This window comes from Schistocerca nitens, chromosome 1 (genome assembly GCF_023898315.1).
Source record: "Schistocerca nitens isolate TAMUIC-IGC-003100 chromosome 1, iqSchNite1.1, whole genome shotgun sequence".
Classification (NCBI taxonomy): domain Eukaryota; kingdom Metazoa; phylum Arthropoda; class Insecta; order Orthoptera; family Acrididae; genus Schistocerca; species Schistocerca nitens.
The window spans coordinates 890,205,571-890,230,374 of record NC_064614.1 but is presented as its reverse complement, the minus strand read 5'-3'; the positions used below and the strand labels follow the sequence as shown (position 1 = coordinate 890,230,374).

The following is a 24,804-nucleotide window of genomic DNA, read 5'->3' as shown; positions in this document are numbered from 1 at the left end:
GTTTCCATCGAATGGTCAAAACACAATCCTGTTGAAGTAACGCAGCTTAGCCTGTTTATACATGGGTTGCAGAAGGTGGTAGATATATATTCCCCCGACTCCTACTCAGTTGCGATTTGAATTGGAACGATCAGATTCGTAAAGCGGGAGAAATGGAAGCAGTTGCATGGGGACTAACTAAAATGAGGTTGGAATTTTACTGTAGCAGATCGGCTCGAAAAAGGTGAGTCGTTTCGAGGTATGAGAGTGCTAGAAATATGATTCATTAGTGGCTGTAGTAAAGGACTTCTCCATAGGATCCTACGCAGGTATGTGCTTGAATGCGAGGACTTGATTCAAAATCGGATACTGCATTTTTAGCGGTTAGTGTAGCACTAGAGATCTGAAAAGCTAGTGTAGATATCTTACGACATCATCCACTGGTGATCCTTCTCAATCAATCATCGCCTATAGCCCAGTCGATATATCACGGAACCTCTGACATGGCATAGAGAGAGAAAGCTATCTAGCCAAGGTGGCTTGAGGAGGTTGAAAACACAGGTTTCGTAACACGTTCCTTAGCCGAATAATTTTCTAAATTGGGAGCATCAGGTTTATGAAGTATGTGTTCGTGTTCCGAAATGTGTAAAGGAGATGACTATGTCGAGTGGTAAGGAAGGCTTGGATTTGACGTGGAATACTGTGATAGCAAAGGGAAGAGTATGTCAAGTCATAAGAATGGTGCAGATATTTCTGTTTCCAGAGCCTTCAGCAGGGTGTATTTCGGTGTAAATTGTTCGGTCGAGTGCTTCTTCGCATTTGACTTCTTTATTTAGTTGAGAGGAGATCGATTGTGGTGTGTGCATCTAGCAGATGGAAGACACGTTTGCTGGTAGTCTAGATATGAGAAAGACGTTATTTGACTTTGTAAATTATAGGGCGTGATTTGGAATGTGCTAAATCACAGAAATATGTATTCGTGAGCGGAAATATCAGTGTAGACGTAAATTTGTTCACAGGGGTGATAAGTTCCTAAGTCGAAGGTGATAAACTGGACTTTGTCTTATTTCGTGAGAAATAGGACATTTATTGTGATCGGAAACGTTTTGCTTTATTATAGGAGCGAAGTTGATGTTACATAAATAATAATCGAATGCTGAACGGTGGCTCTCGTCCGGCCCTGCCCGAGCGTACTACGTGACGTAAAAACAAAAGTCTGTGAACGCGAGGCATTGTGGGGCTGTGACAGCAATGCTTCGTAGCCGTTAGGGTCAGTACACTTTTAGAGGAACAGGATGCATTTGGAGGGAAAGCGGGACTTCAGCGGCGAGGCATTTCGGTGAGGCAGGTGCTGCGAGACTGTTAGCATAGTAGCTCGGTCTCGTAGTTTGTCATTGTATATGGATGAGAAGGCAGTCTGTTAGGACGAGGATCTCCCACTGGCTTCAGTTTGGGTGATTTTTTAGTAGGCGTGTGTAGTGAACTCTGACATCAAACAGGGATAGATGGTATATGCTTAGAGCTAAAAGACTTTTTTAGACTCATCTCTGTCCAACAGCAGGATCTAGTGGGTTGAACGTAGGTGTAGGGTAGAGTTTGAGAGTTTCTGTCGCTGGTATCGAGTGGTATAATTTTTTTCTCAAACAGGATAACACGAGTTGTCAGTTTTTGCCGAGTATTGCCATTCTTGTGCAGTGCTATGCATATAGTTGTGTAATTAAAGCAGGATAAGGTGAATGGTGTAGTTAGTTTTTGCGATTTTAAGTCGTCCTTATGCAATGCTATGCATATAGTTGTGTAAATAGGATCGATCTTTGTGATTAATTATGTAATTAGGATGGATGTTTGGGTTAGAGAGTTTAAATGTGTTAGGTGGTGCACTTAACCTTTCCATCCAGTCGAATCAGGGTAAGTTGGGTTTTTTACTTGCACTGACTATTTGTGCGTTGAATTATTTTCGGGTGATTAAGCGTTGTGAGTGTGTTTGCATGTATTATTTCGGTGATCCACGAGTAATTTGCACGTCTGCGTGGAATGTACTGGATTATTTCGGTAATTTAGGAGCTGGGTTGTTTGAGGGGGATGAGACCAGAAAGCGAGCCATCGGTCTCATTGGATTAGCGAAGAACGGGGTCGGCGGTGCCCTTCCAAGGAACCATCCAAGCATTTGCCTAGAGCGATTTAGGGAAATCACGGAAAACCTAAATCAGGATGTGGCCGAACTTGGGATTGAACCGTCGTCCTCCCGAATGCGAGTCCAGTGTCCTAGCCGCTGCACGACTTTGTAATTTACAAGTTGTTTGTGGCTCTGCGTGTTATTATTATTTAGGAGTAGTTTCGAGGTCTGTAAACTGTATATTGTAACTCTAAGCACGTTAGGGTGAATGTTTTGTATCAGCGTAATAAATAAACTAGGTGAAATCCATAACTAAATAAATTGTTCAAAAAAATAAATAAAGTACACTACCTCAGCAGCCCATAATAAGCTGATTCCTTTTTTCACACCAATTTTACTCCCTCCAGACCGCAGGCAGAGTTAATGTTTTGTATCAGCGTAATAAATAAACTAGATGACATACGTCCCTTGATGTACGTAGGAAATGTGGACGTGAGTGGTTGGATGACCTTGAAAAATAGTTGAAACTAGGTAGTTGAAAGCGTAGCGTGCCCCTTTTCTTACCTATATAAAGCTTTGTGGGATTTCAGCCTCGCATGAGGTTTGCATAGGTGGTTCTGAGTGTTAGAGAAAAGGGGATGTTTGTGTGTCCGGCATACGACGGCGGGTCTGAAAGTAATTACTCGGATGTCGTTCTTATTATCAACGAACGACATACACATACAGCCGGACGACAACGTTACATATCACGAATCGTTGTAGTAGCGGTGAAGTAGGTTAATTCTTCGGACGGATGCATTTTGCTTCTTGTGTAAAGCATTTATTTGCAGGACCATATTATTCCTCTTCAAATGTTGGAGCATTAATGCTCGGTTGAATGAGTGTATTAATAGAACTATTGATATCTCAGTCTCTTGTGATGGTAACTCGAAACTAATGATGCATATAATAAATTTAAACAAATTATATTCGAATTGAATGAGCAGCGTGTAGTGGAGTCAACACAATACTAACTCGCCTCAGCTGCAGGAGTAAGCTCTTAGAGCAAAATTAACGTCCATTTTACAAGAGGATGACGAACACGCTTGATGGTGGTAATGCCTCTAATTGTTTAAATAAAGACTTATGTCCAGAGCTGAATGAGTTCATATAATACACCGACAACCGATATCTCACGTTTTGTGGTGCTAACACGACACTAACACTGTAGGTAGATAATAAATTTAAACAAATTTATGCAAATTTGAAGAAATTTAACAAATTTAAACAAATTTATAAAGATTACATTCGAATTGAATGAGCAGTCTCTAGTGTGGGCAACACCATACTTGTTCACCTCAGCTGCAGGTGTAAGCTCTTAGAGCAAAATTAATGCCCGATTTTTGTAAGAGGATGGCGTACACACTTGATGGTGGTACTGCCTGTAATTGTTTAAAGACAGACTTACGTTTAGTTCCTAGGATGAGGTGAGTTAGGTTAGTGGAGGTAGCCCAAGTGCTTTTCTTTTCCGCCATTTTCTTAGGTTAGTAGATGTAGACCAAGTGCCCTTCCTCTTTCCCTGGCAAAATTCAAACTTCCAGCCAGTTCATAGGAAGAGGTGACTAAGGTTAGTGGAGGTAGTTCAAGTGCCCTTTCTTTCCTGCCATTTTCTTGGGTTAGTAGAGTAAGCCTTAGAGCAAAATGCGTGAACATTTTCCAAGAGGATGGCGAACACACTTCATGGTGGTACTGCCTCTAATTGTTAAAATAAAGACTTATGTCCAGAGCTGAATGAGTGCACGTAATACAGCTATCGAATCTCAGTGTCTCGTGGCAGTAACGCGACACTAATGCTGTAGGTAGATAATAAATTTAAACAAATTTAAGCAAATTTAAAGAAATTTATAAAAATTATATTCGAATTGAACAATACCATACTAACTTGCCTCAGCTGGAGGAGTAAGCTCTTAGAGCAAAATTCGAAGAGGATTTCGAACACACTTGGTGGTGGTACTGCCTCTAATTGTTTAAACAAAGACTTATATCCAGTTCCTAGGAAGAGGTGACTTAGGTTAGTTCTTCCCTGCCATTTTCTTAGGTTAGCAGAGGTAGTGCAATTGAGCTAACTTCCCTCCAAAATTCAAACTTGCCACCAGGGGGGCGTGGCACTTTCTAGGTTAGTAGAGGTAGTGCAATTGAGCTATCTTCCCTCCTCCAAAAGCCGCCATCTTGGATAATGGTACTCGCGTCATCAGCTGACGCCAGTCGCGGTATCAGCTGACTTCATGTGATGTCACTTACTTGCGTCACGGCCGCCATCTTGGATAACGGTACTTTGGAGTGAGGGCGGCCCTTATGGTGACCTACTTTTGGGCCATACATATTCTGCTCCATTATTCATGCCCACGACACTCTCTCCCCTATGTCTCGATTATACAAAATGTGCTGCCCTTCTTTGAACTTTCTTATTGTACTCAGTTAATTCTGTCTGGAAAGGATTCCACACCACATAGCAGTACTTCGTAAGAGATGCGCAATTGTGGTGCAGGCAATCTCTTTACCAAGTCTGTTGCACATCAGAAAAATCATGAAACAAACGTTGCCCGAAGAACCCTAGACAGAAGACAAAGGAAGTTTGTCAAAAAGTGGCTACGAAAGTCATAATAATTTTGTATTACGCCTTTATGGGGAGGAGATTTGCAGACCAATCATGGAAGAAGAGAGGCGCTATTGATGTCCTCTCCCGCCTTACTATTGCGGTGCTGGGATGAAGGTGCTACACTCAAGTTCTTGAAATGTAAGCGCCTATTCACCACCGCCCAAGCACATCATATCTACGACAGAATGGAATGGGCTGTTCTTCTTGAGCAAATTCATACAACACAGAGAGACTTGGCAAGAACAGATGGGGAACAACTGGACATTTTCTATCAATTACGTAGCAGAATGCATCGAGACAACTAGGACAAGATCGACAGTATCACCCACGGTAGCATGCAGAACGAACTCGAGCGTTGCACTGAGCGACAGAAGTAATCCAGGACCTATTAGATCCGACGACATACCGAAAAATAAGGGCAGCTCCGACGCAGCGTATCACACGGAATACGAATCAGTTAATCAGGGCGTCTTTTCTGCTGACGGACTTACAGAGGAACCTGCGCAACGCAGAAGCCTTGCTACCTCAGCTGTATGGCTTACCTAAGATCCATAAGAATAACGTTCCACTAAGACCGACTGTTAGCGCTCCTGGCTCACCGACGCATAAACTGGCAAACCATTTAGCCTCTCTGCTTCAACCTCACGTGGGGAAGACTGACACATACGCAAAGGAGTCAAGACATTTCATTGGGAAGCTGAAGAACCTAAAACTTGCACCAAACGACATCCTGGTCAGCTTTGAAGTTGTTTCTTTCTCTTCAAAAGTGCCACTCACGGACTGTCTGGAGCACATCGGTTCCATCTTCCCGCAAGACATCACAAAGCTCTTTCATGCATGTCTCGCCACAAGCTATTAACGTGGAATGGCAACTTCTACAAACAGCTGGAAGGCGTCGGCCAGTGGTGGCCGATTTATCCATGGAACACTTCGAATCACAAGAATTGGACTTGGCACTTTGTAAACCTAAGGTGTGGTACAGATACGTCGATGATACCTTCGTTGTGTGGAGCCATGGTGAAGAACAGCTCAGTGACTTCCTAAGACTCTTGAATCATGGAAGTAGAAAAGGACAAAAAACTACTATTTCTGGATATGCTGATCACAACTGATGGTGAAAACTTGGGACACAGCGTGTATCGAAAACCGACACACACGGACCGATACCTGCACAACCTATCAAATCACCACCCGAGCCAGAAAAAAGGCATGATTAATACGCTCGTAACGCAGGCAAAACGAATATGTGAGCCACAGCATCTCAGACGGTAAATACAACACTTGGAAAGTCTTCTGAGGAGCAATGGATACTTCACAAGTGATATTAGAGGTACAACAGAGCCAAACACTCGGTGAAGTGACTAACAAGAAAAAGAAATGTCGGGTATGGTCTTTCTGCCATACAGTCCCAGAGCGATGGACAGCATCGGCCGTGCATTGCGCAAACACGACGTAAAGAGTATTTACAAACCGACAAAGAAGGTCAAAGAGTTTCTCAGATCGGCAAAGGAGAACAGGAACCCACTTGCAATGCTGGGAATATACCGTATGTCATGTCATGCAGAAAAGTTTATGTTGGAAAGACTCGATGATCAGTCAACTCTAGGATCACAGAACATAAACGACATTGCAGGTTGGGCCAGGTGGAGAAATCGGCTATGGAAGAGCACGCATTGTGTGAGACCGACCGTGCAGTAAAATTCTGGCTGTAGAGGAGACTATCACACCAGCTTGTTCAGAGAAGCTTTAGAAATGCAGAAAACACAAGAATAGTTTCAACAAGAAAGAGGAAATCCTCAAGATAAACGGATCCTGGCTTCTTGTGCTGCAGCGAACGACTGTCGCACCAGAAATGATCGCGAAGAAGCCCATGGACGTTGGGACAGCAGGTACATATAGTCTGCTCCGAGAGCTCGGCTCCAGTCCACCACCAGCAATGGAGGGTGAAACTTTCGCAATGACAGCCACTCATTCTGGCCAAACGTCAGAAAAATCATCAAACGAGAGTCGGATGAAGAATGAAGACAGAAGCCAACAGGCAGTTTGTCAACAAGTGGCCACGAAAACATTAACAATTTTGTAATGGTTTCGTGTAATGAAAGAACAAAAAAGTAATTAGGATTATCTCTGAAATTTAATTATGGAAATAAAAGAAAGACAGTCTTTCAAAAGTTCATTTGTCAAATATTTGATGTTAACCCAAAACCCATTAGACTTTGGGTTAATAGAAGTGATAGTAATATTAGCGACAGCAACAGAATTGGATGAATTGGATGATCAACAAAATTCACACTAAATACAAACCAGACATACGGGAAAGAAAAAAATTTGTGTCAGTACTCGGACAGTTGCCAAATGCCTGAATTTCTCAGATGACTGCCAACAAAGATTGCAGACCACTGTCAAGACAACTGTCAAAGACTTCATTCGTACACAGTTCTTGGGAAAAAATACTTATATTTAACGAAAAAAAAAAACCATACTGTGAGGAAAAAATCTAGTTGATTGGCTGGCATTTTGAGAAAGATGGTTTCTGCGATGCCAATCCTGAAGAATTTTTTATTTGTAGACGAGTCTTCATGAGAGCTTTATCCAAAGCACAAGAAAAACTGTCTAAATTCAAACAGATGAACCACAGAAAATTTCCCGAGTCCACAGGCAAACGCAAGGATTTAAGATAATGGTTACTCGTGGTATCTAAGGTTATGGAAAATCAGAATTGCACATTTTATACTCAAAAAGGACCATCAATTGTGATTATCATTGGCAAAGGATTATTGCTGTCCGCACTCAAATTCAGACAATGCTGCTCTTGCAGAAGATGGGGCAACAGCTCACACAACTAAACAAACTACAGCATTTCTGAAGAGAATGCTCCCTGTAGTTTGCAATGAACGACCTGGAATCAGTCCAGACCTAAACTCTACAGACGACCTGATTGCAGGATGCAGTCTTCAGATAACCTTGTCCATACAACAGAGAGCAGATTATGTCACGTATTCAGGAAGAATGTAACTCTGTCACCCCTGAAAAAATAGCAGCACTGGTGGAGAGTTTTGGCAGATGACTTGAAGAATGCCTTCTTAACCAGTGATGCAATGCATATTACTGAAAGAGAGAACATTCTTTCAAATGTAGGAAACTGTTCTTGCAAAAGAAAATTGTATGTGATAAGGATATTTTTAAAGAACTTAATGGAGAAACTTTCTGTCCTCCCTGTATACACATCTAGTACATACAGAAGATCACATCAATACATGAAAAGGGCATACAAAGACTGTAAATGTAGAAAACACATCTGTGTAGTTGTAAATAGCTAGACAATTAAATGAGCTGCTAAGAATCGCTACATATCTCTTATCAAAATATGTATGTAATTAAATAATGTTCTTGTGTATTATACACCAACGAAGAGCCCTAGTGTTAATAAGCAAAACCTGTTTGAGGTGATCAAATAGAACATTCAATTGCAAAAAATGGAATTTTTTCTTATCTATATGATAAGGCTTAGTTACATTTGGATTTAATTCTAGAAAATCCAACAGATATTTTTTAAAATGATATTTCGAATGCTAACTCATCATGCAGAAATTCGTGAATGATATTTGTTAATTACTTTTGCTGTTGCAAATAATCCTCCTGTGTTTGAAAATTTTAAAAAACAGGAATATAAACTCCAGTCAACATGTAACAATCAATCTGTGCAAATGTCAAAATGTCAGTGCACATCACATCTGTGCAGTTAGATCATCATGTGTAGAGAAGAGAATTGCAGAATTTAAGTAACAACTGATGAGAAAGATCTGCAAATATTAACAGTACCAAAAACAGTTGTTGCAACATGTTTCTGTATTATAAAAATGAGTTCTTATATGATGTGTTTCCTACAAAATGGTTCTATAAATCTTTGGAATATACTAAATTCTCCATTTTTAAATACCTATAGCAGTAAATATGTGTACTGCAAATATAGTTGAACTAAGGTGCTTCATTAATTCTAAGCAGTGAATATTCCAATTAAGTTTGTGTAATATCTGTAGTCTCAAAACTTAGTACTTGTACTTTCTACTGCTTGAATCCTGTTGTTTGTTAACACCATTTTACACCATGTGAAGTACTATGAGAAGTTCTCAATTGTGTGTACTAAATCGCATCAAAATTGATTGACAGTCTATTTGTCTTGAATCAACTTTAATGTTGTTGATTTATTTATCAGCTGCCTTTTCAGTGAGGGACTTCATACATAGATCTACAAAGAGACAAAATTTTTATCTCATTAAACCTCCAATGAAATATTATTTATGTACATCACAAATAACAGAGGCCACAAAATAGAATTTGTGGTATACCATTACTGTTTGCCTCAAATTCTGAGTGACTGTTATTATGTAATCGTTATGAGATTGATACACTCTGCTGTCTGTCATTCAGGTAACATAAAAACCATAAACCTGTTGTTAATTTCGTAATACTGTACCTTTTCATGGATTTTTCACACTTTACAAAATTGGATGTCTTAGCCATTCACAAAATATTCCATGTGGTTGATTTAGAGTATCATCTGTCAAGACTGTTAATTGATAACTTTTTTTATATCCATACAGTTTGCTAATGAGTATGCTTTTGGTACCATGTGTTTATAAATTCTAGTGTACCTGAGTACGTGATGTACACTGAGGTGACAAAAGCCATGGGATAGCAATATGCACATTTACAGATGACCCTAGTATCACATACAAAAGGTGTAAAAGGGTAGGTATCGCCTTCATGGAGCTGTTATATATACTCAGGTAATTCATGTGAAAAGATTTCCAAGGTGATTATGGCCACACAATGGGAATTAACAGACTTCAAACGCGGAAAGGTAGTTGGAGCTAGACAGATGGGGCATTCCATTTCGGCAGTCGTTAGGGAATTCAATATTCCGAAATCCACAGTATCAAATGTGTGCCAAGAATATCAAATTTCAGGCATTACCTCTCCCACCACAGACAACACAATGGCCAGCAGCCTTCACTTAACGACTGAGAGCAGTGGCGTCTGCATGGAGAGGTCAGTACAAACAGACAAGCAACACTGCTTGAAATAGCTACATAAATTAATGTTGAACGTAAGATGAACGTAACCGCTGGGATAGTGCAGTGAAATTAGTCCTTATAGTCAACGGTACCAAGTACCTTTGCTAACAGTAAGGTATCGTCCGCAGTGCCTCACCTAGGCTTGTGATCACATCAGTTGGAACTTAGATGACTGTAAAACTGTGACCTGGTCAGATGAATCCCAATTTCAGTTGGTAAGAGCCGATTTCAGTCGCAGACACCACAAATCCATGGGACTAAGTTATCAACAAGGCACTGAGCAAAATGGTGTCACCTGTGTTTACATGGAATGGACTGGGTCCTCTGGTCCAGCTGAACGGATCAGTGACTGTAAATGGTTATTTTCGGCTAGCTGGAGACTGTTTGCAGCCATTTGTGGACTACATGTTCCCAAATGAACATGGAACTTTTATTTATGGCAATACACCATGTCACGTGGTGTATTGCCATAAATGAAAGCCAATAGTTCACAGTTTGTTTGAAGAACGTTCTGGATAATTCGAGTGGATGATTTGGCCACTCAGATCAGCTTAACATACATAGGACGTAATTGAGAGGTCAGTTTGCGCACAAAATACTATACTGCAACAGTATCGGAATTTTGGACAGCTATAGAGGTACCATGGCTTAGAATTTCTGCACGGGACTTCCAACAACTTGTTGAGTCCATAACATGTCAAATTGGTGCACTATGCTGGCAAAAGGAGATCAACACGGTATTAGGAGACTTGCCATGACTTTTGCCCCCTCAGAGTATACTGGTAATAACGAAAAGGGTTGGTGATTCCGTTTTGTCTCTTTTTTTGCGAATTGACTTAACAACATGTTTAAGTCTGTTTGGTAACGCCACAATCGAAAGATTCATAATGTTCATAACTCAGTACATTACTAAATTCTGATGACAGACATTTCATTACTTTATTAGTGATTTATTTCATCATAATCATTTGTACATCTATTTTTGAGAGAATTGATTAGACTGAAAACGTTTGCAGGATACAAAAGACTCAGTTGAATTTTATCAAATTTGTTTTGGAAGGCTCTTCATAAAGAACTGTAGGCAATGTACTAATGAAGTGTTCCTACCTAAATTTTCTGATACTAAAAGAAAAAATATTATTAACAATGTCAGGAATTTTGCTGCCCTATTTTATCAATTCATTATGAACTTTAAACAAATGTGTTCTTTTTTCTGGCACATTTTTAGTACATTCAAAATAATTCTTATCTTTGTTCTGGAACAGTTTATCTATTCTTAAAAATTCATTTATTTTTATGCTCTAATGGATTTGTTTCGGAATTTACAGAACAGTTTTTAGCGGCATATGTGTCTGTTGATGCTACGTACAGACTTCTGTAAGTGTTTCACGATAATATGATTCCATTTTTTATAGTTTAGATTATTTAACCTGCTTCTACCATTTAATTTCTTACAAAAACAAAGTTCAATCTATGACCATGTTACAGAATAAATTTTATTTTTCATCAACACAAAAGATGCTGTGTACATCTTTCCACACTGTATTTCACATGTTCTTAAATGCCTAAGTTTCTTTTGGATTTATTTTTCTTGTAGTTTTCCACTTCTTTTTATATACACTCCTGGAAATTGAAATAAGAACACCGTGAATTCATTGTCCCAGGAAGGGGAAACTTTATTGACACATTCCTGGGGTCAGATACATCACATGATCACACTGACAGAACCACAGGCACATAGACACAGGCAACAGAGCATGCACAATGTTGGCACTAGTACAGTGTATATCCACCTTTCGCAGCAATGCAGGCTGCTATTCTCCCATGGAGACGATCGTAGAGATGCTGGATGTAGTCCTGTGGAACGGCTTGCCATGCCATTTCCACCTGGCGCCTCAGTTGGACCAGCGTTCGTGCTGGACGTGCAGACCGCGTGAGACGACGCTTCATCCAGTCCCAAACATGCTCAATGGGGGACAGATCCGGAGATCTTGCTGGCCAGGGTAGTTGACTTACACCTTCTAGAGCACGTTGGGAGGCACGGGATACATGCGGACGTGCATTGTCCTGTTGGAACAGCAAGTTCCCTTGCCGGTCTAGGAATGGTAGAACGATGGGTTCGATGACGGTTTGGATGTACCGTGCACTATTCAGTGTCCCCTCGACGATCACCAGTGGTGTACGGCCAGTGTAGGAGATCGCTCCCCACACCATGATGCCGGATGTTGGCCCTGTGTGCCTCGGTCGTATGCAGTCCTGATTGTGGCGCTCACCTGCACGGCGCCAAACACGCATACGACCATCATTGGCACCAAGGCAGAAGCGACTCTCATCGCTGAAGACGACACGTCTCCATTTGTCCCTCCATTCACGCCTGTCGCGACACCACTGGAGGCGGGCTGCACGATGTTGGGGCGTGAGCGGAAGACGGCCTAACGGTGTGCGGGACCGTAGCCCAGCTTCATGGAGACGGTTGCGAATGGTCCTCGCCGATACCCCAGGAGCAACAATGTCCCTAATTTGCTGGGAAGTGGCGGTGCGGTCCCCTACGGCACTGCGTAGGATCCTACGGTCTTGGCGTGCATCCGTGCGTCGCTGCGGTCCGGTCCCAGGTCGACGGGCACGTGCACCTTCCGCCGACCACTGGCGACAACATCGATGTACTGTGGAGACCTCACGCCCCACGTGTTGAGCAATTCGGCGGTACGTCCACCCGGCCTCCCGCATGCCCACTATACGCCCTCGCTCAAAGTCCGTCAACTGCACATACGGTTCACGTCCACGCTGTCGCGGCATGCTACCAGTGTTAAAGACTGCGATGTAGCTCCGTATGCCACGGCAAACTGGCTGACACTGACGGCGGCGGTGCACAAATGCTGCGCAGCTAGCGCCATTCGACGGCCAACACCGCGGTTCCTGGTGTGTCCGCTGTGCCGTGCGTGTGATCATTGCTTGTACAGGCCTCTCGCAGTGTCCGGAGCAAGTATGGTGGGTCTGACACACCGGTGTCAATGTGTTCTTTTTTCCATTTCCAGGAGTGTATATTATGCACTAGACATTAAATGTCTGAGCGACCGTGAACTATGGCAATTTCACTATTGCTTTGCTGCCTCGATACATCTGTAAAATTGTTGTCAATGGCAGTGTTGCAGGACCCCATAACTGTTGTTGCAAATTGTGTGAGGGGAGCGAGATTGCATGAAATGCCAAGGATCTATGGAACAGAAAGTATGTCTAATCCATACATTTAAAGTAAAGTCTCCACTTAATGTTACAGTGTTCTGCTTGGAAGCTACAAATTGCTTCAAAAGGATTTCAAAATTACCAGATAGAGCCCTGTTACTGAACATTTCTTCACTATCTCGAAAATATTTTAGATTTTTCGATATTCAGCACAATTTTTATGACTTTTGGAAGCAATAGGATAATTAACACAGCCTAGTTATGGCCACAAGTTTGAAGATTACGGTCATTATAGATTGGAATAACTTTTGTATGCATATTTACTGCATGTGTGAACATCTACGCTAAAAAAAGGGATCAATATTTTAACTTTTTCCTTATTTAATCCTTAAAAAACTGTACTGAATTGTATCACAGTTTTGGTTTCTGAAGCATTTCACAAAAAGTATTTGGCCCACAATTATGTTGTGAAAGTGCTCGTTCTAATGTCTAGCTCATTTTAAGGCCTGACTGAATCCCTTACTATCAAAGTGATGAACAAGAATAATGAGTTTATAAAGTGGAAATTATTAAGAGTTTCATATCTGCCACCATGTCCACCGCTGCTGTGCGTTTTCAATTCATCACTGCTGGTCATTTTCGCCGTGAAAGACGAATTTTGATTACTAGCACATGTGTATTACTCTGGACAGGAAAGCTGGAAATGGCCCCAGAGAAAATATTTCTACTCTATGAATTGTACCATACAATCCGACTGTGGGCAGAGTATGTGAAGCTTTCGTGAAGTTTATCATTACGACGAAGCCCTAATACCATGATATATTTGAGGAGTCAGGAGAGGAATCGTGCTTTCGGTGTAAGGTGTCTGAATAGTGAATAATTCAAAAGTCAAATAACATATTTTTACATAGAAGCTTGTTGACGCCTTGCATCAAGTTTACACAATTTTCGTGTATCTCGATTTTCATAGCAAATGTCGATCTCTTCACGTCGTCTGTCGGTTGGCAGCGCTTGTTGTTTTGTTGCTGTTTTGTCCCTGTTTGCGAGGTTGGTATATCTGTTGGCAGCACTGTATTTAAGTTGCGGCATGAATGCGGACCAGCTGGAAAATGCTAAGCCTGTTATCAGGTTATTGGGAAATACACAGTTTAGTTGATGTTCGTTAAGGGGGGTGCCGTAGCCCATGCGGGGTCAAGGCATTCAGTTTCGTCCTTGCAGCAACAGCAGCTGACACTTCGAAAAAGCACGTAGATCAAAGAGAAGTAATTTAAAGGTACAAAGAATTAATAGAATATACAGTAAAAAGTTTGTGACAGTTGTGTATAGATAGTCGAAAAGTACGTTCAAATAGTTATGAACACTTTCGCAGACGAACGGTAGTTTATGAGCTTACGCAATGTGTTCCAAAATCTTGTCATGTTATAGTCTCAGCGTCTTCACACCTAAACATAGATTTAACTTTGCGTGCCTCAGAGCAATGGGGAGCTACAGTGACCGGACTGAGCGCAAGCCGAGACCACCCGGAGCCGAAGACTTTTTGGTAGGGCATATTACTTGCATGTGATGTTGCGGGGGAAAAAATAGTATCTTCTATCAAACATACAATGACACTGTTGGAAATAGTGTAATGGAATTTCTGGTAATTAATCGTGAGAACTGATAATCGTGTGACAAAATCTGCTGTCATTCAAATATTCCAAGACATAAGTAGAAACTTTGTTGCATTTAGTTTCTTGTGAACTCTGTGTTATTTCAAGGAATTGTCATCTTGCAATTCACAATGTGTGTGATAAAAGCATCAGTCATTTCACTGCTCAAGATCATAAGGAATGGCCATTTCCTCTGATCACATCATTGCAGCCGAAAGTATGTTTATGTTTAGTAATAATTTTTTTTTCCACCTGTTGTCTGCTCAGCACTAATTTATATGCCCATGAGGTTCCAACAACTTTTATATTCTTATGGAGTTGGTAATGTAAATAAGTGAAGACAGTGTTTCCTATAGGCTATTTGTACCTGTTACAAATATTGTTCCATAGTATATCAATCAGGGTAATAGTTACTTTCCAAACATAACATTAAGAGAACAAATCTTGCTCTTTTCATGTAACTTTTTTATGTTGGTTCAAGGAAAGTAAAAATATTTATGTTAATATTTCACATTGACACAAGTGTTGTACTTTAGTCGATGTGTTTTTACTACCTGATAGCTTGTAATGTCTTGGCTACATAGCTTGTGCTTGCATGGTGTGTGGAACAATGCACAGCCTTGTACCGCCACATGTATTTGGTTTCAGGCTGATGGGAATGTCTCATCCCACCATGCTTGACAATGGCAGAGTATTGAATCTGCAATTGCAGTAAATATTTTTGACAGCCATAAGTCGAATGACTTTATTCAGTAACATCAACAGCTTTCCCATTTTTCATAGGCCAAACATCTAGTAAAAATGTGAAAATTGTAATCAGAGAAATAAAAAATGCAGCACAACCTGAGAAGAAACAAACATACCTGTGAAAAATGTAATCACCAGTGCTGTATCTCGCATGTGTAAGATACAGAAGGAACATTTGTGGTTAGTTCATAAACACACAAATCTATTCTAAATTAAAATGTGGAATTATGCTTGTAAACAGAGTAGTTTAACGATCCAATAATATGAGTTAAAATCAAGAGATGGTAACAAATGCATGTATTAAAAGTAATAAAATATATCTGATAATGATTAAATAGGTATCTACTGATTAAGGATATGGTTTCTGTGGTGCAATAATCTTTCTGTCTTCATTCCCTATCAGGCTGGATCAGCTGTGTTGGTTGTTCCAAAAGATTATGGTCTTCCATTTGTTTTAATATTATCATCATTTTGCTGTTTTATATTTATACGGCGGGTGTATTGGTTGCTTTGTTGATTGATAGAGTAGTAATTTAGTCCATTTCAGCTTTTGTAAATTTTTGTTGTTGTGAAAAGTGCATTAGGATTGAGATTCTGTGTCAAACTGTAATATGTTAAAGGTTTTTTTTTTTTAACTGCACAAAGACCGAGGGTGCAGGGGAGGTAGCATTTATACTCTATTTTCAAATAAAAATTTTTATGTCCTACATAATCAAAATTGTGGTGAAGTTTTGGAAAATATCAACAGGATAATATTTCTTGTATAACTGTGTAAATTTGGTAAATGCGCCTCTTCCTGTATACAAGCTAAACTCCAGCAGTGATAGTTACTAATTATTGAACCTATATTCTGCTTAAAGCTATTTTCTGAAGAATGGGGAAAATGAAAGCAGACTGCAAAGGGGAGGATTAGAAGTAGTGAGATGAGTTTGTAATTAGATCTCATTTGCTTAATTTTTATTCATGGAAAAAAAATGTACAATTCAATGTCACGAATTGCAGCCTATGCCTTGAACCACTGATAATTGCCCAGTTTAATGGGGGAGTTCAAAAATAAAATCTGTATGGGATTTAGAAACTTTGATGTATGCAAATTCATAGCCAAAAGACTTAAAAATATATCACTAAAAGGTATTTACATATTTTTGTTGATTTTTCATAAATCAGATGATTCTTACAGGTGCTTACAGGTGCAGGGCTCTCTGCACATAAGGCACATTTACTTGATTGTATGATTTCTCTCTTTGCAAGCAAGAATTCATTCAACTTGGTTGCCAATCATTTCAGTATTTCTTGTTTTGAGGATTTTGTGAATTAGTTAATAGGTGTCGTAGTGCCCAGCTCAACCTTAATTGGTTTGTTTCTTATGCTGCTATGTAGGGTTGTAAGTGACTGCTCTTTTCAGTTTATCGTGTTACACTTCATCTGAGTCTTGACACTACAAACTTGCAGTACTTGGGCATTGTTTGTTTCAACCCATACCTTAGGAAAGAAAATACAGCTTTGTTGCCTCTGTCTGTCAACTTTTTGTATACTTTTCCACTTTTTATGATTTTTTTGTAGTATTGGCACAGTATGTTTTACTTTAGTAGTGCCTCCATTCTATTGTCATTTGTGTCCAATTACTATGGAAGAAGAGAAGGATGCCAGACTATGTGAAAAACAGCCAAAAATTCAGGAATGAAGTCGACAACAGAAAGCTTTTCAAATTACAGAAAACCAAGAATTAATACTGGAAAGCTGCCTTACAATGACAGCCTGCACAAAAAAAAAAAAATGCATTGGTATTTTCTGGAAAACATTGAAGGCAAGATAAAGAAAATGCATGGTCTTGTCTAACCAAAGGAACACTAAATAAGGAAACTGACGGATTGGTTTTTAGTTGAACATAAACATACCATCAGAAGTAACACCATCAAAGCCAGAATCAAGATATCAACAGGAGACCCAATGTGCTGACTTTGCAAAGAAGTTGAAACAATTGACTGTCTTGAGTGGTCGCAGAAAGATCACTTGGACTGATTACAAGTGGAAAAACAAAGCAGTGGTGTGACTAATCCATTGTAACTTATGTCATAGTTATCATTTGCTGGTGGGACCATAAGCCAGAAAAGTTATCGACAACGAACTTCCCAAATTTTTCTGGGCCTCGAGAAAGATCAAATGGTGGAACGCAATACACCAGGCATCATAACTGTGCAGTAAAAGAAAGTGTGTATCATTGACGTTCCCATCCCAGGGGATAGTACAATCGAAATGAAACAACTTAAAGAAAACTTGCCAGGTACAAGGACTTGAAAACTGAACTATAGCAACTCTGGTGTAAACCAGTGAAAGTGGTTCTCAGTACACTGAGAGCAGTGCCAAAAGATCTTAGCACTAGAGAACCATTTGCATTGATAAAATATCAATCTGACAACTACAAAAAGCCACTTTATTGGGTTTCCATGAATTATCCCCCAGAACATCACACAGTCCCAGGCATTGTCTAGCATAGTGATCTCATTTGCTGTGTTTGCAGTTAAAGATAATAATAGCAGTACTAATAATTATAATTAAGTCTTACTTGCAGATATACCAATGACACTAAATCAGTTGTACACGATAAGTATATGCAGACTATAAACTTTATATGAATTGAGTAGTTATCAAAATGTTAACATTGGTGTCTTTATTTGAAAATTGTCACTTTTATCTGCTTTCAAAACTAAGGTGAACCACTAGCATGACCATCAATGTCAAAAACAAAACAAAAATGTAGATAAACTTACAGTCTTGCAGAAGCCTTCTTAAATATCAATTCCCAATATATTTACTTCTTAACAGTTTTTGCTGCTGATAATAAAAATCAGTTTCACCTGAGATGTCATTTACCCATACACAATACAAGACGCAAAATGTAGTTTTCATGTATAAACTCTTCTACAGTTCATAATAGTTATGTACTTTGTTGGGAAGCACTACTAAATTAAAAGAAAATTAAACACTTATGTCATTAGCTACTGTGTGTACAAATTATCTGCGATTGAAATGTTGTTAGCTAAATGGGAAGTAGCAGTGTTCATTCTATAGATACATGGCAAGTGGTAATGTACTATAAATAGGACTCAGAATTTGTAGTTGTAAGTACACATTTTCTCTGAAAAATGGCGCTAATGAAATAAATATTAAGCTACTAATAGCAGATAAACAGCAACTGTGTTGTAAAACTGAGGAGGCACCAGCTTTTTCCAAAGTAGCAGCGCTCTTTCTAATTTACTCTGTCAAATTTAGATGGTATAATCTTCAATAGCACAAAGCAATACAGCATATTGTTAATTCAATATAAATATTAAGTTCCCTGTCTGTTGTTAATGTATACATAGACACATTCCACATCCTTTAAGGTCCTCCTTTTTGACAAGATGCAGGGAACATGACGAACCACTAAATAAAGTGTATTGCTGCCTAAGGGCTTATGTGTATCCTGAAACCTTTCTCTTGGACTGGTCCTCAACAACCTGTCTCTACTACCTCCCCTCCCCTACACACACACACACACACACACACACACACACACACACACACACACACACGGCTAAAATTGGGGATATGTCATGAATTTTATTTGAGCATACATTTTAAGAGTAGATAATAAACAAGAATTCAATGCAAATGATTTTCTAACATCCCCCATGTTTGCAGACGACATGGTGCACAAATTTAGACCTGTGGCTGATTTTGGTTGGTCACCACAGAACACACATAATATAACATAAAAGGTAAAGTTAAATAACAAAATCATGTGTAATGTATTTCCTAACCTAAACATAATATAGGTATGTATTTCAATAAAATGAAAGAAAAACTCATTGAGGATGCCACAGCTAATGTGAATCATGTTTGAGTGTTAAAAAACATTATTTTGTGTACTTGCAAAAAGGCGGACCTATCCTCAGTTCATTATTACAGTCGTGGATGCTACAGATATTCTTCATAACCATCCAAGATTCCAAACCTATCACTTGGTTACAATTCGTTGATAACATATTTGATCTAATTTCAAGGCCACTCGTTGTGCCCCCACCCCTTCAGAACTTCTCTTGGGCTTTATTAGTAGGAACCTTCCTACGTCATGTGATTACCCCATGGAAACAACTTTCCATATTAAACCTGTCTAAATCATCAGTACTTCCACTTTAACAGCTGCCACCTGTTCACAGCTACATTACCTTGGTCCCAATCATAGTTCTTAGCTGCTGCTGAAATGTCAAATATTTTTAAACATTGTACAAAATTTTGCTTGAAGACAGATGATTTGGGTCACAATCTCATGTTCTGATCTGTCGGGGGCTGTGTTTGTGATACGAGATAAGCTACAGCTTGTTAGAATATTATAGATAGGCCTAAATTCTTTGAAAACAATAGCTCACCTAAAACTGTGTACCTCTTCACTTTATTTCTTGCCTTTTAGGAAGTGGCATCTGATAATTTAATTTGAAAAGTGTTTGCTTATGAAGGTCCCTGGAGACCAGAGTGGGTTTAAAAGCAGTTTTGTCCCCCCTTCCAGGTGAAGAACATGGCAACTAAAGATGAGGTGATTAATATGTGGAAAGTGGCAGATGCAGTTTGTTTCGATGTTGACTCAACAGTGATTAGAGAAGAAGCCATAGATGAACTAGCTACATTTTGTGGGAAAGGTGAAGAAGTTGCAAAATTGTAAGTTGTACCTACAATTTTCATCATAGCTGTTGAATCAATTTAAGTAAACATAGTGTACATTTTGTCTTCCAATGTTTAATTTCTAACATATATTTCATTACTTGAATAAATTAAGCCTTTCACAGTTTGTGAACAGTGTCATCAAATGTTGTTTTGTGTTGCAGCATTTGCTGTAGTTTGTTTCTTACCTATTACCATGAATTTTACTTTTTGTGGTTTTACAGCAAAGCAAATTATGATCTAGTAGCTATAATGAATATGAGTGTATTGTAATGACCATTGCTGATTACGCTGAATATTGTTGGCTGGGGTGTGAATAAAAGTGATAAAAGCAAAAAAAAATGTGACCCTTGGAATTAACATTAGTTATCCTTCTCAGTTTTGTTCGTTGTAAACTTGACAGCACAAAAGGCGGCAATGGAAAATCACATTAAGAGTCGGTCCTGCACTGACAAGAATGCCTTTTTCCGATTTATGTTGACAACATGCAGAAGAAGAATTATTACTTGAAATATTACACAAAAAAGTGCTGTCTACGTTCTAGATCTATTCTGACAAGACACAGTTATTTTCTGCAAAAAGATGTCGTAGGCTTCCCATGTACAGGGGTAACAGTTCAGATCCATGTTAACATGCAAAAGCTATAAATCAGTTAGGCGAATTTGATAAAAGTAATGGTAACATTTGCTGTTAGCTCAAATTCCACCATAATCTAGAAGAAATTATCTAGAAGAATTATATTTACCAATGACGATGTTTTGGGTTAAAATCTTACATATACTCTTTATTTTCATGTGGATAATTAAAATTAATTAATAAAACTGAGGATCAACTGTACTTTGTGCAATAATTACAGAATAACATCACACTATAGGTAAGAATAATAAATATGTAAGTATATATAATCATAATCTACATTATTTCTTACTATAAATTCTTCTAGATAAGGATGTTGCCGGGAGGAAAATTTGGTGAAGTGGAGCCTCTTAGTAAGATGCGGTTGGGCTCCCTGTTGATCAAAGCTTCTTCTGCCACCCAATCCACAGCTCTTCATGCCTGTGATCGTCTCGGCAACGTCCCAGTGTCTCTCACTCCTCACCAATCTCTGAATATGATCCAGGGCATCATTTTTCATAGGGACCTCATCCTGCAAACTGATGAGGAACTCCGAGCTAATTTGGAGAGGCATGGCATTCTTTTTTTTTTTTTACGTGTGCCGAAGGGTTGTAAAGACAACCACACCGATACTGGCGTCTTCATTCTGGCTTTCAAGGGGGATAACCTCCAAGAGAAGGTCTGTATGGTGACTGTGGCCACCCAGTCCATGAGGGATGCCCTTGTGTTCCGCCACCTGTGTGTGTGTGTCAACTGTGCTGACCGCCACTCAGTCACTGGATTGCCCGGCTTACAAGAGACAAAAGAAGATACAAGAATTAAAGTCCCTGGACCGCATGTCTTACCCTGAGGTTTGCCAAAAGTATGAGAGACTCCATCTGGTGTCACTATCTTCAACTTCTGCCACTGATACTTCCTTTCCTCCTCCTCTTCCCTCGTCCTTACTCCAGCCCCACCCCACTCTCCCTTCCACCTCCTCTGCAGTTCCCACGACCTCCCGTCAGGGAGTCGCTCCCTAGAAGAAGTGCCCCCCTTCTTCGGCATCTGCCGGTAATCAGGCTCCCTCCCAGGAACCCTCTCCCCGACGTTGCTCAGGCCAGAAGACTCTCGCCACCACTCGGCCATGTTGCGCACCATCTGTGCGCCCCAAGGTCGCCCACTCTCTTTCGGTCCCCGATCTTGCAGACACCTGTACTCCCCGTGTGTCCTGTCCTCCCTCACCTCAGAAAGAGGAGGAGAAGAAGAAACATAAATCCCACTACAAGGCGTCCCCGGTGCCCTCAGAGGTGCCAACTCCCCTCTCACGACCTGAGTCTGACATCTTATTTATGGATGTCACCCCATCCTTGTCAGTGACAACTACTGACAAAGTGACCTGACCTCCTCCTCGGCTCCTTCGGCCTACCTTGTACTCATGCCAAACAATCATCCTGTGGAACTGCAAAGGGTACTATCGTCACCTACTGGAAATGCAACGTCTTGTCTCCTCTCATTCTGCCTTTTGTCTTGTTCTCCAAGAAACGCATTTCCGTGATGACCACTCTCCAACTTTCTGTGGTTATCGGGCATTCTGCCGGAACCATGCTGGCCCTGGGATAGCTTCTGGTGGGGTCAGCACTTTGATTCGCTTCGATGTCCTTAGTGACTGGATCCCCCTATGTACCACCTTGGAAGTGATAGCGGTTAGAGTGCAAAGGATTCCGGCAATCATCCTTTGCAATGTCTACCTCCCTCCAGGTCGATCACTTGCTTATGTTGCACTGTCTACCTTAATCCAGCAACTACCACCCCTGTTTCTCCTCCTTGGGGATTTCAATGCCCACCATCTACTCTGGGGGAGTGTCACTTCAATGGGTCGGGGTATCCTAATCGACAAACTTATCACACACTTTGATTTGTCTCCCCTCAACGATGGGTCTCCTAACCACTTCAGTGCCACTCATGGCACCTTCCCTGCTATTGATCTCACGATCTCCTCCCCTGCCCTCGTGGCTTCCCTACCTTGGTCATCCCATGATGACCTTTGTGTCAGTGACCACTTTCCAGTGACATTGTCGTTCCCCTGCTGTTGCCAGGCAGACAGGCCTCCACGTTGAGCATTCCGTAGGGCCAGTTGGCCTTTATACTTGTCTGCTGTCCGCTTTGACACCTGCCTCTCGAATTCCATTGATGTAATTATGCAAGGCATCTCTGCCGCTCTTCTTCATGCTGCTGGCTCTTCTGTCCCCCTATCCACAGGGCTCCCTCATTGGCCGGTACAGTGGTGGACCAAGGACATCACAGTTGTAGTCGCCGTCCAGGACCGCCAACGGGTACGGCAGTGATTTAAGCGACACCCCTTCCAGATCAACCTCCTCCTTTTTAAGCGTCTCCGAGCTAAGGGTTCTTGCCTTATTAAGAGGAGTAAAAAGGAATGCTGGGAGCGCTATGTTTCCTCCCTGGGGACATATGCCTCTTTATCGCAGGTTTGGTCAAAGCTCCGTAGCATTCTGGGCTGCCAGCAACAGTGAACTGTCCAGGGTCTGAACCTCCAAGGAGCTCTGTGCACTGATCCATTTGTCCTTGTGGAACACCTTGTGACACACTTTGTGATGGCATTGTCGTCCGCTTCCTACCCTCCTACCTTTCTCCAGCAGAAACACAGAGTTGAACAGACCCCCCTCCATTTCATCCCGCACAACGTTGAGCCCCATAATGCACCTTTCGCTGAATGGGAATTGGTGCAAGCTCTTCATGAGACACAGCCACAGGGCCAGATTCCATTCACAATCATATGATTCAACACCTGAACATTTGCCAGAGGCAACAGCTCCTCAGGGTCTTCAATCACATCTGGCTCATGGGTGCTTTTCTGTCACAATAGCGAGACATTATAGTTATCCCCGTCCTTAAGCCCTCTAAAAACCCAATGTTTCTAGACAGCTACTGCCCCATTAGCCTTATGACTGTGCTTTGTAAACTGCTCAAAAGGATGGTCAACTCCAGATTATGTTGGGTGCTGAAATCTTGGGGCCTTTTGTCACCTTATCAGTGCGGCTTCCAGGCAGGGCAATCTCCAACTGACCATTTATTTCAATTGGAATCAGCCATTCGACAGGTTTTTACTCACCGCCAGCACCTTGTCGTAGTTATATGACATGGCTTGGCACCATTACATTTTAGTGACCCTCCATGACCAAGGCTTCCGTGGTCCGCTGCCGATTTTCATCCATGAGTTTTTATCTTACCGGCTCTTCCGGGTTTGAGTTGGCACTTCACTCAGCACCCCTCAGATTCAGGGGAATGGTATCCCACAGGGTTGTGTGCTAAGTGTCACACTCTTCCTCATTGCCATAAATGGGCTTGTGACCTCTGCTGGGCCTCTGGTTACCCCAACGTTGTACACGCAGCTCCCACTTGGCAGCATCTGCTGAGCGCCAGCTCCAATGTGCCATCCAACGGGCTTCTGCATGGGTCACCGCCCATGGCTTCCAGTTTTCCCCCTCAAAAATGTGGGTTATGCATTTTTGTCGTTGACCCACAGTACACCCTGATCTGGCTATTGGTGCCTTTTGCACTAGCCCTATTGATAGTCTCCTCACAGATGCGGGCATTCCCCTCTACACATCCGACGGAGCCAACTCCTTGTTTTTTATGCAGTCACCATTCGCCAATTCCTTGACCATTCCATGTACCCTGTGCTCTTTGCCAATGAGGGATGCCCTTGGGTGGGATTGCCGGTTGGCGTGTATCTCACTGCCCTCTGCCAAGATCTCCATCTGCACTCACTGGCATTCGGGAGGACGACAGTTCAATTCCGCGTCTGGCCATCCTGATTAGGTTTACCGTGATTTCCCTAAATCACTCCAGGCATTTGCCGGGATGGTTCCTTTGAAAGGGCACGGCCGACTTCCTTCCCTAATCCGATGAGACCGATGACCTTGCTGTCTGGTCTCCTTCCCCAAACAACCCAACCTCCTGCACTCACTGGACTGCACCCTGTGTCTTTCCTCCCATACCCCCCCCCCCCCCTTGGATAGTGCCTAGATCACGGATTAGGACCGATCTTTTCCAGGGTCCTAAGGTCTCTGTTGCTCCTATGGTTTACCGGCATCTTGT

General features: G+C 41.2%; 1 protein-coding gene across 3 annotated transcripts in view; it reads left to right on the top strand.

The window, feature by feature from the left end:
• The first annotated feature begins 14,062 nt into the window (after window positions 1–14,062).
• LOC126191784 (phosphoserine phosphatase) overlaps window positions 14,063–24,804 on the top strand; it is a 72,145-nt gene continuing 61,403 nt past the window's right edge. The window contains exons 1-3 of one of the 3 annotated variants that reach the window (XM_049932551.1): window positions 14,063–14,267; window positions 14,420–14,534; window positions 19,940–20,088. In XM_049932551.1, the coding sequence (XP_049788508.1) occupies window positions 14,472–14,534; window positions 19,940–20,088 (212 nt within the window). In that variant the 5' untranslated portion in view covers window positions 14,063–14,267; window positions 14,420–14,471. Of the gene's footprint in view, window positions 14,268–14,419; window positions 14,535–14,836; window positions 14,861–19,939; window positions 20,089–24,804 lie in introns of those variants that run through there. The other 2 variants (XM_049932552.1, XM_049932554.1) reach the window with 2 other exon arrangements.